Below are 12,894 nucleotides of genomic sequence, written 5' to 3' on the forward strand. Positions count from 1 at the left end.
CACCACTCAGGAGATTGGGGTGTGTTTAACAAATGTAATGCTTTGAACTTTTGAAAGGATGAGTGCCATTTACTCATTACTGGACATATCTAAAATTAACCCTTGGGTCTCTCTATTTATAGTCTCATTTCACACTTTCTTTGGAGACAAAAACGGAACATTTTTGTACAGCCAATGTATATAAATACATATTTGCTATTATAGCAACATCCATAAGTCCATCCATGAATCTGCTGGCGTGGTTGGGCTGGGACCAGTGAGGGGCCCCCTAAGCTCCTGGCCCTTGGTCAGTACCCCACTTGGCCCACTGCTGGACCTAAATGGCCTTACGCTTGACTGCCCTGCTTAGATTATAACTAACACAGAGCAAAACAACACCCAGAAAGAAATTTCAGACAATTTCCAGGAACTTTATTGACAGTTACCCACTTACAGTGCTTGTGCCTGTGCTGTTTCAATACCACACCCATCTTCAATTCTGGTTACATTAGACAGAACTGGGAGAATTTTGACATTTCTGTAAGGTCACATTGCCCTCTAGTGGAGATCTCTAGTTGGGGCCTGATCAGATACCGGTATAATCTGGCTCTGACGCTTTCTGCAGATCCTTTTAATTTGGACTGTTTGCATGAAGTTTTTGCCAACGCGATTACATTCAGCTGCTTTTGCCTTTAACTCCGGATTCAATCGATGCGACAAACCCCCAAATTTTCCTTTTAAAATCCACACCTGCTTCGGTGCGCTTCTACCGTGTATTACCTTTTAAGCGCCTTTTTTTGGCTGCACAGTTTCTTTGCAATTAGATTCTTCCTTTTCTCCGCCTCTTTAACTGTCTCTGGGCATCATTTTGTTTCCTGTCATTGATGAAGCAACTTCCTGTTGTTCTTGCCTTCCCTTCTCCCGTTTCCCCCAATACATTTCCTCCCCTGCTCCTTTAAACAAAATCACATTCATCCAAATTATTCACCCTAGAATATCTAATTCTGTGAAAGCTCTCTGCATGTGATGTGAGCAGGTTTTTCCCCCACTCCTTCATTCTCTCTCTTCTAGCGACACCAACAACTCCCCGAGGATAGCAGGTAAGAGCTGGAGCTCGGGAAATTCCATCCTGGGGAAATCTTGCTCGCCCCACCACCAGAGAGGGAGACTCCCCTTCAGCCTTGGCCAGGTCTCTCACTTGAGCTGCGGGGGGGGGGGGTCCACAAGCCACTACATGCCGCTCACTGGAGCTACACCCAGGCTTGGAGCACGCACAGCCACGGCAAGAGGAGGCTGGCGAAGGCACTGCTGGGGTAATTTATAAGCGCCCAAAAGCGCAGGGGAAAGGGGAGCTGCCTTGGCATCCCATCCCAGCATCTGCTCCACTCACGGACAGCGATAATATTAAACAGTCAATGCTTCCTTTACTAGCTGCTTTTAATGTCTCTCTAAAGATAATTGTTTGGGGTTTTTTTATGTTTCCCAGAACGCATGCTGAGGCTTGTCTCGGGGTGCCAAAGGCACACCAATCTCGCACAGGGACAGCCTAACAGCCACAGGTGGGAGCAGGGGGGACAGGAGAAAGCCTGCACCGCAGGGAAGGGGGTAGCTGTACATTCCCTTTCTTTCAAGTTCCTATTCCTCCCTTTGTTTAGGGAAACACTGCCCCTTCCCCGCCTCCGCAGCTAACATGCTAATGTGTGGGCATGGCAACAAGGAAACGCTGATAGCAATAAACGCACACACGGGTGGATGCCAGAAAGAAAAACAGCCAATTTATTCGTAGCGGGGCGGAAGTATGTGAACTGTCAATATCAATCACAATGGAAAAAGCAGCATTTTTAATGTGCATCTTGGCTCATATGTGAACCAGCCCTTGGTCAGTGGAGATACTGAAGGAGTCTATACAGATTTCTCCTCACCATGAAACACCATTTGCAAGAACCTTAAGATGGGAGGTGGCCATTCCAGCTGCATGGCACCCTGATCTTCCATGGATGTTAAACAATCTGGGGCACTGAGAAATAAAAAATGGACTGAAATATTTTAATTTAAATAAATTCAGAATTGGCAGTGGAAGGAGCTATCTAAGGAAGAATGAATGAGGGATTCTCTTTTTTTGGATATTTCTAAAGAAACTCTGGAAAGGTGCTCTAAAGCAGGATATTATTCAGGCTTCTCTATTTCCTCCATGGAGCCATAGAATCTGTCAATGTGAGAAGAGAACTCCCAGTGGGGAACTCGAGCAAATTGAAGCTCCTGATCCTACCAGGAACTGATAAAAATGGGATGACTCTCTGCACCTTTGCAATTCTCTCTCTCCATTCCACCTCTGTGCTGGATCCTTGCCCCTCTTGGCTAGTGAAAGCTGGCAGGGCTGGAACAGTCGGCTGGGCCAGGGAAGTGATAAATGCCTCCTTGAGAGACGGAGCGGTCCATAGTTGCTTAAAAGAGGCAGTAGTGAGACCACTCCTGAAGAAACCTTCCCTGGACCCAGATAATTTGAACAACTATAGACCGGTAGCGAATGTTCCATTCCTGGGCAAGGTCTTGGAACGGGTGGTCGCTAGCCAGCTCCAGGTGCTCTTGGATGAAACCGATTATCTAGATCCGTTTCAATCCAGTTTTAGGCCTGGGTTTGGCACTGAAACAGCCTTGGTCGCCCTGTATGATGACCTGTGTCGGGAGAGGGACAGAGGGAGTGTTACTCTGTTGATTCTCCTTGATCTCTCAGCTGCTTTTGATACCATCGACCATGGTATCCTTCTGGGGAGACCCATGGAGTTGGGAGTTGGAGGTACTGCTTGGCAGTGGTTCCGCTCCTACTTGGTGGATCGTCTCCAGAAGGTAGGGCTTGGGGAACATTGTTCGACACCCTGGACTCTCCATTGTGGAGTCCCACAGGGATCGGTCCTGTCCCCTATGCTTTTTAACATCTACATGAAGCCGCTGGGTGCGGTCATCAGGAGCTTTGGAGTGCGTTGTCACCAGTATGCTGATGACACGCAACTCTATTTCTCCTTTTCATCTTCTTCAGGTGAGGCTGTTAATGTGCTGAACTGCTGCCTGGCCATGATAATGGACTGGATGAGAGCTAATAAACTGAGGCTCAATCCTGACAAGACCGAGACGCTGTTGGTGAGCGCCTTCTCTGACCAGATGGTGGATGTTCAACCTGTTCTAGATGGGGTTACACTCCCCCTGAAGGAACAGGCTCGTAGCTTGGAGGTTCTTTTCAATCCACTCCTGTCTCTCGAGGCGCAGGTGGCCTCGGTGGCACGGAATGCGTTCTACCACCTTCGGTTGGTAGCCCAGCTACGTCCCTATCTGGAAAGCGACGACCTCGCTTCAGTTGTGCATGCTCTGGTAACCTCTAGATTGGATTACTGCAATGCGCTCTACGTGGGGCTGCCTTTGAAGACAGTTCGGAAACTACAGCTAGTGCAAAACGCAGCTGCTAGACTGCTGACGAGGACTAGGCGGTCTGCACATATAACACCTGTTCTGGCTCGTTTGCACTGGCTACCTATTTGTTTCCGGGCCAAATTCAAAGTGCTAGTTTTGACTTATAAAGCCTTACACGGTGTGGGACCACAATACCTGGCGGAACGCCTCTCCCAATATGAACCTACCCGCTCACTACGTTCAACATCTAAAGCCCTCCTCCGAGCTCCGACTCACAGGGAAGCTCGGAGGGTAGTAACAAGATCTAGGGCCTTTTCAGTGGTTGCCCCCGAATTATGGAACAGTCTTCCTGATGAGGTGCGCCTGGCACCTACACTTTTATCTTTTAGGCGCCAGGTTTAAACCTTTTTATTCTCCCAGGCATTTTAACCTATTTGTGTTTTTAATCTATCTTGGTTATTTACTTGTTTAATACTGTATATTTTATTGTTTTTTATCCATGTTGTGCACCGCGCTGAGAGCCCTTGGGCTGTGGGCAGTATATAAATCGAACAAAATAAATAAATAAATAAAATAAATTCCTGAGACTAGAAGTTTGTTCTCTTTTTAAAAAGGGGATTGTGAGGCCCAAACTAGATACAATGTTGATTTGTGAATGTAATTAACATTGGGGGTATTCACATATTACTGTGTACGCAGGTAGAAGCCCCTTGGACCTGGGTTCAGCTGCTCTTGAATTGACATTTTTAAAAGTGTAAATTAAGGAAGGTATACAAAGTTTGATGTACTCAGAGTAGACCCGTTGAAGTTGATGGACATGACGAATAGGTTAATTCATCTCAGTGGGTCTGGTCTGAGTAGGATTTAGTGAAACACAATCCTAAAAGCATAAATCTTAACTTTCCCCCCAAACCATTCTCCATCATTTAATGAGAAAAGAAACAGCATTTGAAAATTATCAAAGGAGATGGGAAATATAGATAAAATTCTCATGGGCTGGGTGCATGGGTTTTGTCACACTTTTGCGGTGGCTGAGGGGTGTTTGCGAACATCATTTCATCCTACAAATCAGATCTCTGATGGTCTGCAGCCTCCCTAGGTGCCCATACTTCAGTTAAAGCTCTGGGAAAGGCATCATCAGGTAACTCCTTCCATGGGCCTTGTTCAGGACAGGAAGTGTGGGCGAGGAGGCTGCAGAGTGCTGGAGACATGATTAATTGGAAGAACACTGACCGACAGCAGCTCTCCAGGGTTTAAGACAGGAGTTTCTCCCAGCCCCACCTGGAGATGCCAAGGATTGAACCTGGGACCTTCTGCACACAAAGCAGATGCTCTGCCACTGAGCCACAGCCCTTCCCTTAGGGAATAAGGGACACAGACCTGAACTTACAAGATCTGAACAGGATGGTTCATAACAGATGCTCTTGGTGGTCGCTGATTCATAGGGTAGCCATAAGTTGTAGTCGACTTGGAGGCACATGACAACAACATATTGCCTTTATCCCTCTTAACTCAGACATGCCTCAAAACAAGATTGTATGGCAACCAAGCTAAGATACAACAGTGATGAATGGCAGTGAATGTGACAGAAGAGCCCAGCTGACAAAGTTCCGTATGTGAAAAATAGGAATGGGTGAATCTGTCAATTTTTGTTTCTTTCAGTATTCCAGTCTGGTTTAGTTATCCGTATTTCCACATCAGTTTGCAGGGTTTTTAAAAACTCATGAACATCAGCAGATTTCTCCTAATATACACACATTTGTATGCAATTCTGCCCAATATACATATTTTTGCAAAGCAATTTCCCCCTAATATAATGCATTTTAATGTCATTTTCACAAATACATGCATTTTTAAACACATTAATCGGCTGGAGAAATGCTTTTCAAAATTCATAGAAGTGTGAATTTTGAAGGAGGGATGGAAAGTGCAAATTAGGTAGAGTTGCCTTTCAGTGTAAAATGAATTTCTCCCCATCCCTTGTGAAAACTAACAATGGCTAGAAATAGGATTGTGTGTATTCTGCACAAGTACATGAACAATGCAGAATATGATGCCAGGCACACAATCCAGCTTCCTCATAACTGCTGCTTTCATTTTCATTTTTAAAATGACCTGGAAGTTTCTAGCCCTTAGGTTTGTAGAAACAGGCTTCAAAGTGTGTGGGCTTGGTGAAGCCTCAGAAGCCAGAAGATTGGCTGAAGATTCGGTGCAGACCTTCCGTGCCCTGCATAGCTACTTGCTGCTTTCCTGCATGACTAGCAAAAGTAAAATAAATGTTAACAAAACAAATAAAATAAACACAAACAAAATCTATAGTACATGTTGCAGGATCCATTTCTTCTTAGTAGTGAATTTTGTTAACCTTGATGAAAGATTTTGGTATTTTTAGTGCAAAATAAATAAATATTTAGTGCTCAACCTTGCCAGGAATGCTGCAAAACTGGATGTGGGATTTCTTGCAAGGTTCTTCCATCAGGCGAAGGCCAAAATCCTGCTTCTCCCAAATGAGAGTTTTTCCCTTGTGTAAGTAGCTGCTCATTTCTGGCCATGAGGAGGGAGCATAATCATGACGCTTTCCGTTTCTTTTTAGAAGATGCCGGCTTCCCTGTGCATCCAGCCAGACACCTGCTTGCTTTTCTACGTTTCCTCAACCAACAAACTATGGCTGGCGGGAGCCTTATCTCCGCCCTACTTGCTTAAAAGAAAGAGAAATGCAGCCGTGGCTCTTCCTCTTTCAACTTTTGCTCAACGTCCTTCGGGATCAGATTGTGCCACAACCTAAAGAGGGAAAAGAAGAAGTTAAACCTTTTCCTGAACTGCACCTCCTTCCTAGTGAGATGAAGCTTCAGGAGGTTGCTTGCCGTTATATAAAACAAGGAACGACCACATAAGGCTGTCTTCTACCGAGTCACACCATTGGTCTATCCAGCTCAGTACTGCCTTCAGTGACCAGCAGTGGCTCTCTAGAGTTTCAGACAGGGGACGCCTCCAGCCCTACCTGGAACATTGAGCTACAGCCCAGCCCATCTGAAAGGAACATAGGAAGATAGAGTCAGACCACTGGTCCATCTAGCTCAGTACTGTCCACACTGACTGGCAGGGGCTCTCCAGGGTTTCAGACAGGAGTCTCTCCCAGCCTTGCCTGGAGATGCCAAAAACTGAACACTGGACCTTCTCCATGCAAAACGTGCTGCACCGTCAACTTCCTGCCCAGGACAGGGTTTTTCAAATGCTGCTGTTTTTAAAGGTCAAGACCATTTGTAAGCATGAAGTATATGGGGAAAGGTTTTGTATTTTTATACAGGATCATAAATTGGTTTGGATCAGACCGTGTGTGGGTGGGTGGGTGTGATTCTTTTTTGTTTCTATTTAGTTTAATAAATAAAAGGCAGCTTAAATAAATATTTATAGACAGATTCTTATCTCTTTGTTTATAAATGTGTTTGTTTCTTTTACAAATATTACAAGTTTAAGTAAGAACTGTTGTCTAATGTAGGGATATCTCATTCATTTGATATTCTGTCATGCAGTGTAAATCCAAGGTCCGTATTGCTTTCTTTTATTCCTTGCAGTTTAAAAGGTGACCTTAATCATAAAGTCTAACTTCAGTCCCAGACCTTCCAATTAACCATTCTCTTTCGGAGAGTTAATAAGTTCATTTTCAGATTCTTTGGCAAAAAAAAACCCTAACCTAGTTGCCGCTAGGAGATTCAACACAGGTTCACTACATTCCACTTGAACTTTATATTTTAATATAATCCAAAAGGCAGATCGAGGGTAATTGCTTAAGCAACATCACTGGGGCAGCCTAGAGAGTTGGCAGTGTGTGATGCCAAGGGCATGAATCCCCTCCTCTGCACTGAAGCCTGAGGCAGGCCAGCAGGGAGACCAGCACTTGTATGTGCAAGAGCCAGGTCTAGCAGTCAATTTACTTGTTACTCAGGCAAAGTGTTAACCTGATCGCAAGACCACATTCACATATCATGCTAAACCGGATGTGACCATCGGACTCATTTAGAAAACTCCGCCCATTTCATGAGCTCCACCCATCTTGGCTGTAGGTACCACCCACTTTGGCTCTGTCTCTGCAGCAGTTAAGCAAACACAGAAGTGAAAGCTTCCAAACTCCTCCTCTTGCCTGCACCGAGGGAGGAGGGATGGGGTGTACAGTCCCATGGATTTGCCTCGGCTTGCTCATGTCATGCCAAACTATGGTTCGGCAGAAGCTTTTATATAAGAGCCCTGCTAGATCAGGCCCAAGGTCCATCTAGTCCAGTATCCTGTTCTCACAGTGGCCAGCCAGATGCTCCAAAGGCAAGCCTCCAAGCAGGGCCTGAGTGCAACAGCAGCACTCTCCCCCACCCAGGATTTCCAGGAACTGGCACATGGACACATACTGCTTCTGACAGTCAAGGTGGAACATAGCCATCGTAGCCAGTACCCATTCATACCGGTAAAGAACAGTGAAGCTGGCCAATGAAAAATGGCTGTGGAACTGTGGGAAACATCTTGCATGGGTTTCTGGGATTCACTAACCTGGGAAAAATTAGGGCACCTCATTTGATCCAGCTGCAGCCTGTTAAGGCTGGAAGGGAGGCCACAGTATCTTTTCTGTACTGTCTGGCACCCAAGGTCAGGAGGCCTGAGTAGCCGTAAATTAGTAAGCCTGCCCTTGCGGTGACCTTCTGGGCGACTGGCCCATTGGACCTCTTGCTGTTACTCGGCAAATTCCCATAAAAGAGGGGTTATCCTTCAGCTAATTGGCTCATTCCTTCCTGACTTACCTGTGGCACATCTGCTGGTATAAGGAGCCAAGAGGACAAGCCCTCTACACCTTGCTGCTGGCGAGGATGTCGCTGAGGCTAGTGAGATTCCCTAGGGAGGCAGTGGGCTCTCCGACACTAGAGGCCTTCAAGAGGCGGCTGGGCAGCCGCCTATAGGAGCGCTTCATTTTGGATTCCTGCATTGAGGAGGGGGTTGGACTGGATGGCCTTACAGGCCCCTTCCAACTCTATTCTTCTATGATTCTATGAGATTTGTTACTTTGTGTCTGTGTTGAACTTTCCCACTATTTCTTGTATGGGCGTTGCTCATGCTGAACTCCTGCTGGAGTGTTTGGCTTAAAGGAATTGTATGCTCCTCTTTCTGATATGCACTTATATTTGTTAATCAATCAACTACCTCATATTACTTGGCGTGTGTTACTTGGGAAGAGGGTGGCTACTGAATGGGGTTTGGCTTGAGGCTCCAGAGCAGTGAGTGTAAGGTTTGGCTCTTGCTCTTGGGAATCTCTGCTAGTCTAGTGACACCTTGGATTTCCCCCTAACTCAGGGTGGGAAATTGGCTAAGGGGGTGGTAGCAGCAGTGGTATAGTCATCTGGGGGCTCGGGGTGTGTGTCTTAGACCCTTTACTTTTTTAGAAGCAGGGTCCCTACATTTCCAGCGTACTATGAGCCAATCAGTACAAAAGGGGAATGTGTTAGCCACTGAGAGGAATCTTCTAACATCCTTTCCTGATGATAGCAACCAATCAGTGAAAGGAGGCGAGTGAGCCATTGAGAAGACTCTCCTCAGTAGCCAACACTCTCTTCTTTCATGCTTATTGGCTCCTAGGAGTGTCTGTTGTTGTCAGAAAAGGCATTAATAAGGATCTCATTCTCAACCCCACTGCAAAAAAAAGGAGGGGGCGTGGCTGTGACTAACATGGGGGGACCCTGCACTTCTGAATTTGCCACTATGCTACTGGGTGGCAGTCTACTGGGTCCCTTGCAAGGTTGTGCTGGGTTTAGTCAACCTCTGCAAGGGGGAGCATTGGAGGTGCTGGCTGGGACACTTGGGTTTGAAGAGAATCTAAGTAATCTTGGTGACCACAGGTCCCAGAGACCTGCGGACCTTGACAGTACCCTTACCCTCCATTGAATTAAGGCCCTACCAGGTCAGGGGACACTAATGCTGGGTGAGCATGGTCAACCTGGATCCTGTAAGGATGCCAGGACCTGGGGCAGAAAAGGAGCTTCTGATATGAGTTCCACCAGGCAAAGCCAGGCTTTGACCCTTGACCTATCTGCTACTATCCCATCCACTAGGTACCACCACGTGTCTGGGTTAAAGGTGGGTCCCAGGTCAGATGACAAGTTTTAGGCAATGAATCCAGAGAGCCATGGCATACTGGTTTTGTGCACAAGAAATAAATCTGGCGCCTCCTAGTGGTAGGAGGCGGATATACCTTTCGTAGGGGACTCACCGTATAAACTGAATTCCTCGACAGTGTGCAAGCTCCTTTGCAAGCCTTCTGGCACCACAAGCAGTGATACAGTTCTTGTCCAGGCTGTTTAAAAGAAGCACAAGAATGACAAGGATGTAGCTGAGAGTTTTATCAGAACAGGGCTGAGTAACAGGAGAAACTGACCACTGTTCCCGGTCCTTGCAGAGCAAACCAGTTGCAAATTATTAGTGCCGCTTTAGACTGGAGGGTTTACTTTGGGGGGCTCCAATGTCCACATTTCCTGTTAGCCACATATGGGGAACCTGTGGCCCTCGGGATGTTGTGGGACTCCAGCTCCCATCACCCTCTGCCAGCATACTCAATGGTCAGGGATGATGGGAATTGGAGTCCCACAACATCCCGAGGGCCAGAGCTTCTCCATCCTTGCTCTTGGTCAATTTGGAAAAGAAACATGGGCATGGCCAAAGTGGGGAGGGGTGCAACCCCGCAAACCATGCACCCACAGCATGCACCACGCACACATGCGGCACACACCAAACACAAACCAATAGCACATGGAATCATGGAATAGTAGAGTTTCAAGGGGCCTATAAGGCCCTCGAGTCAAACCCCTGCTCCATGCATACCCACATTGCACATTCACTTTCCCAGCAACCTGGCTTGAAAAAAGCATTTTCATATAGGCGAATGGCAAAGTTCCCCATCTCAAGATGCATCCCCCCCTTGCAGGAACAATAAGGTGCTCTCTTCCTATGTCTCTTCCTCCATCAGAAGAGCCTGCCTGCTGGGCCAGGCCAATGGCACATCTATCCCAGCATCCTGTTCTAACAGTGGCCAATCAGACACCATGGGAAGCCCTCAAGCGTAACCTGAGCTAACAGCCCTCTCCGCAAGGTAGAGGGAGCCCCAGCTGAGGAAGTGTCAAACTCTTCCTGGAAGATAAGGCTATCAATGGCTACTAGCCACAATGGCTATGCTCCACCTCCGCTGTTGGAGTCAGTATGTTGGGAATCGCAAGCAGGGTGAGTGCTCTTGCACTCAGGTCCTGCTTGTGGGCTCCCCACAAGCATCTGGTTGGCCACTCTGAGAACAGGATGCTGGACTAGATGGGCCCCTTTGGCTTGATCTAGCAGTCAGGCTCTTCTGACGGAGAAGGCTTTTCTCAAGTTCTAACAAGCGAATTAAGCAGCCAAGTAACTACAGGGTAACACCCATTTATTTATCTAACTATTTAATGAAAGCATGAGCTTTGACTAATAAGGGCACACACATCAGTCAATGCATTGGGGATATTCTGGTCTAAATACTTTCCCCTGTCTACCACACGTATATCAGTGCTTTTCATTCTTAGGAGAGAGTGAATGGCTGGCTGGATATAGATGAACATTTGCCATATGCAAACTCCCTGCAGGGCAACTGCAGCCCACAGGATGGGGAAGCCAGTTGTCCGTGCTACGTGGCCCACATGGTAAAACAAGCATTAGTGTGTTGCCCTGACTGCAGACTTTGGAGAGGAGGCATGCTTAAAAATTGGATGCTTGAGGATTTAGGTTTCTGTTAATTCCATTAACTGACCTGAGCCACAATTCCTGGACCAATGTGTGGATCAGAACATAATTTTGTGGAACTGAATTCTGAAACTCAGTTCTTGATACAAAAAACATACCCAAAAGTATGAAAAATAACAACATAGATTACAGTAAAATATGTTTAGAAATGTGGACTTGGAGACTGAATTATGTTTAGAAATGTGCACATGGAGATAAATACACATTTAAATCTGTATTTTGTGATAAAAACATGTATTTTAAAGACGTATTTTGTGCATATTTTTATTTTAAATTGTTAAGTTAGCATGGGAACAGGACAACACATGAGAAACTGACTGAGAGCAGAAAGGGACCGACCCACCCCTCCACAGTGGCAATAATTCTCAAAGAGGAAATAGTTTTAAGAGCACCATTGAATCAGAAAAGGATTCTGGAGCTCTGTTCATGCAGCCGGAGAGTGGCATCCCAGCATTCCCTGCAATGGTGCAAGGGATCAAAAACCTCTCCAAACACACACACGTTCAGCTAGCCTCTAAATTGTTGTTGCTTTGGTGAGGGACTTTTGGGCTTGGCAATTCCTTGTACTCACTCCAGCACTTTGAGCCTCGCCATCCACGGGAGAACCTTGGCCAGCTCCTGAGCACCCTCGTCGCCAAGTTTGTTCCAGGACAGGCTAGAGAGAGCGAGGAGATTGGTTAACCACACACACACACACACACACACACACACACCAATTGTGAACTCAAGAGGTCCTTGAAATAGTGGGGACCAGAAGATCAAATATTTTCTTACGTTTCACGTGTTAATGCTAAAGATATGAACACACTGAACATATTGAAATAGGGGGAGGCAGACTGCCCAGCAATTTTCAAACTCACATTTGGCCCTCAGAACTCTCCCCAGGCCACACACCCTGTCCCTAGGCCACACCCCTCACTGCCCCTGCTTCACCCCCGAGTGCTTTTGCCTGGCTGCAATGCATCCTTGAACTGTGGCTTGCCTGGATGGGGATAGAGAGAGGTGTGTGAATGTGCGTAGAAACCAGTGTACTGTATAGAGGCCACATTTGCATTCATTGCTCCACCCATTTTTGCCTCTGGCCCTGCCCACCACTGGTATGTGTTCCTTGGTAGGTCGCCTAGAAGGGAATGCAGCCCTCGGGCTGAAAAAGTTGCCTCACCCTGATCTAGAGGCAAGTATCATGCGAGTGTGAGTTCAGTGTGTTCATATCTTTAGCATTAACACGTGAAACGTAAGAAAATATTTGATCTTCTGGTCCCCACTATTTCAAGGACCTCTTGAGTTCACAATTGGTGTGTATTTGCTCCCACAAGATGCAGTAATGGCCACCAGCTTGGATGGCTTTAAAAGAAGATTAGACAAATTCATGGAGGACAGGGCTATCAATGGCTACTAGCCGTGATGGCTGTGCTGTGCCACCCTAGTCAGAGGCAGCATGCTTCTGAAAACCAGTTGCCGGAAGCCTCAGGAGGGGAGAGTGTTCTTGCACTCGGGTCCTGCTTGCGGGCTTCCCCCAGGCACCTGGTTGGCCACTGTGAGAACAGGATGCTGGACTAGATGGGCCACTGGCCTGATCCAGCAGGCTCTTCTTATGTTCTTATGAGTGGGGCAAACAACTTGTGTCTCCCCCAGCAGCAGCAGCAGCAGCAGCAGCAGTTCACCCATATGGTTCCTGCATGTAGAGCAGGAATGGGGGACATTTTCAGCCTG

At 46.7% G+C, this 12,894-nt stretch overlaps 1 protein-coding gene, 1 long non-coding RNA gene and 1 other non-coding gene across 7 annotated transcripts in view; 1 reads left to right on the forward strand and 2 right to left on the reverse strand.

Annotated features, from left to right (window-relative positions):
* The first annotated feature begins 914 nt into the window (after nt 1-914).
* On the forward strand, nt 915-6,809 carry LOC133369117 (uncharacterized). Its single transcript, XR_009758824.1, has 2 exons — nt 915-1,079; nt 5,978-6,809. It is a non-coding gene; the product is annotated as an uncharacterized LOC133369117 (long non-coding RNA).
* Nucleotides 1,739-12,894, reverse strand: part of NLRC5 (NLR family CARD domain containing 5) — a 108,188-nt gene continuing 97,032 nt past the window's right edge. For all 5 annotated transcript variants that reach the window (XM_061594027.1, XM_061594026.1, XM_061594030.1 and 2 more), the window contains 3 exons: nt 11,753-11,836; nt 9,632-9,715; nt 1,739-6,165 (listed from right to left, as the gene is read on the reverse strand). In XM_061594027.1, coding sequence (XP_061450011.1) covers nt 6,084-6,165; nt 9,632-9,715; nt 11,753-11,836 — 250 coding nt within the window. In that variant the 3' untranslated portion in view covers nt 1,739-6,083. The remainder of the gene's footprint in view (nt 6,166-9,631; nt 9,716-11,752; nt 11,837-12,894) is intronic.
* On the reverse strand, nt 4,667-4,735 carry TRNAT-UGU (transfer RNA threonine (anticodon UGU)). Its single transcript has one exon. It is a non-coding gene; the product is annotated as a tRNA-Thr (tRNA).

The sequence above is a fragment of the Rhineura floridana genome, chromosome 13, assembly GCF_030035675.1.
Source record: "Rhineura floridana isolate rRhiFlo1 chromosome 13, rRhiFlo1.hap2, whole genome shotgun sequence".
In the NCBI taxonomy this organism is placed as follows: Eukaryota; Metazoa; Chordata; class Lepidosauria; order Squamata; family Rhineuridae; genus Rhineura; species Rhineura floridana.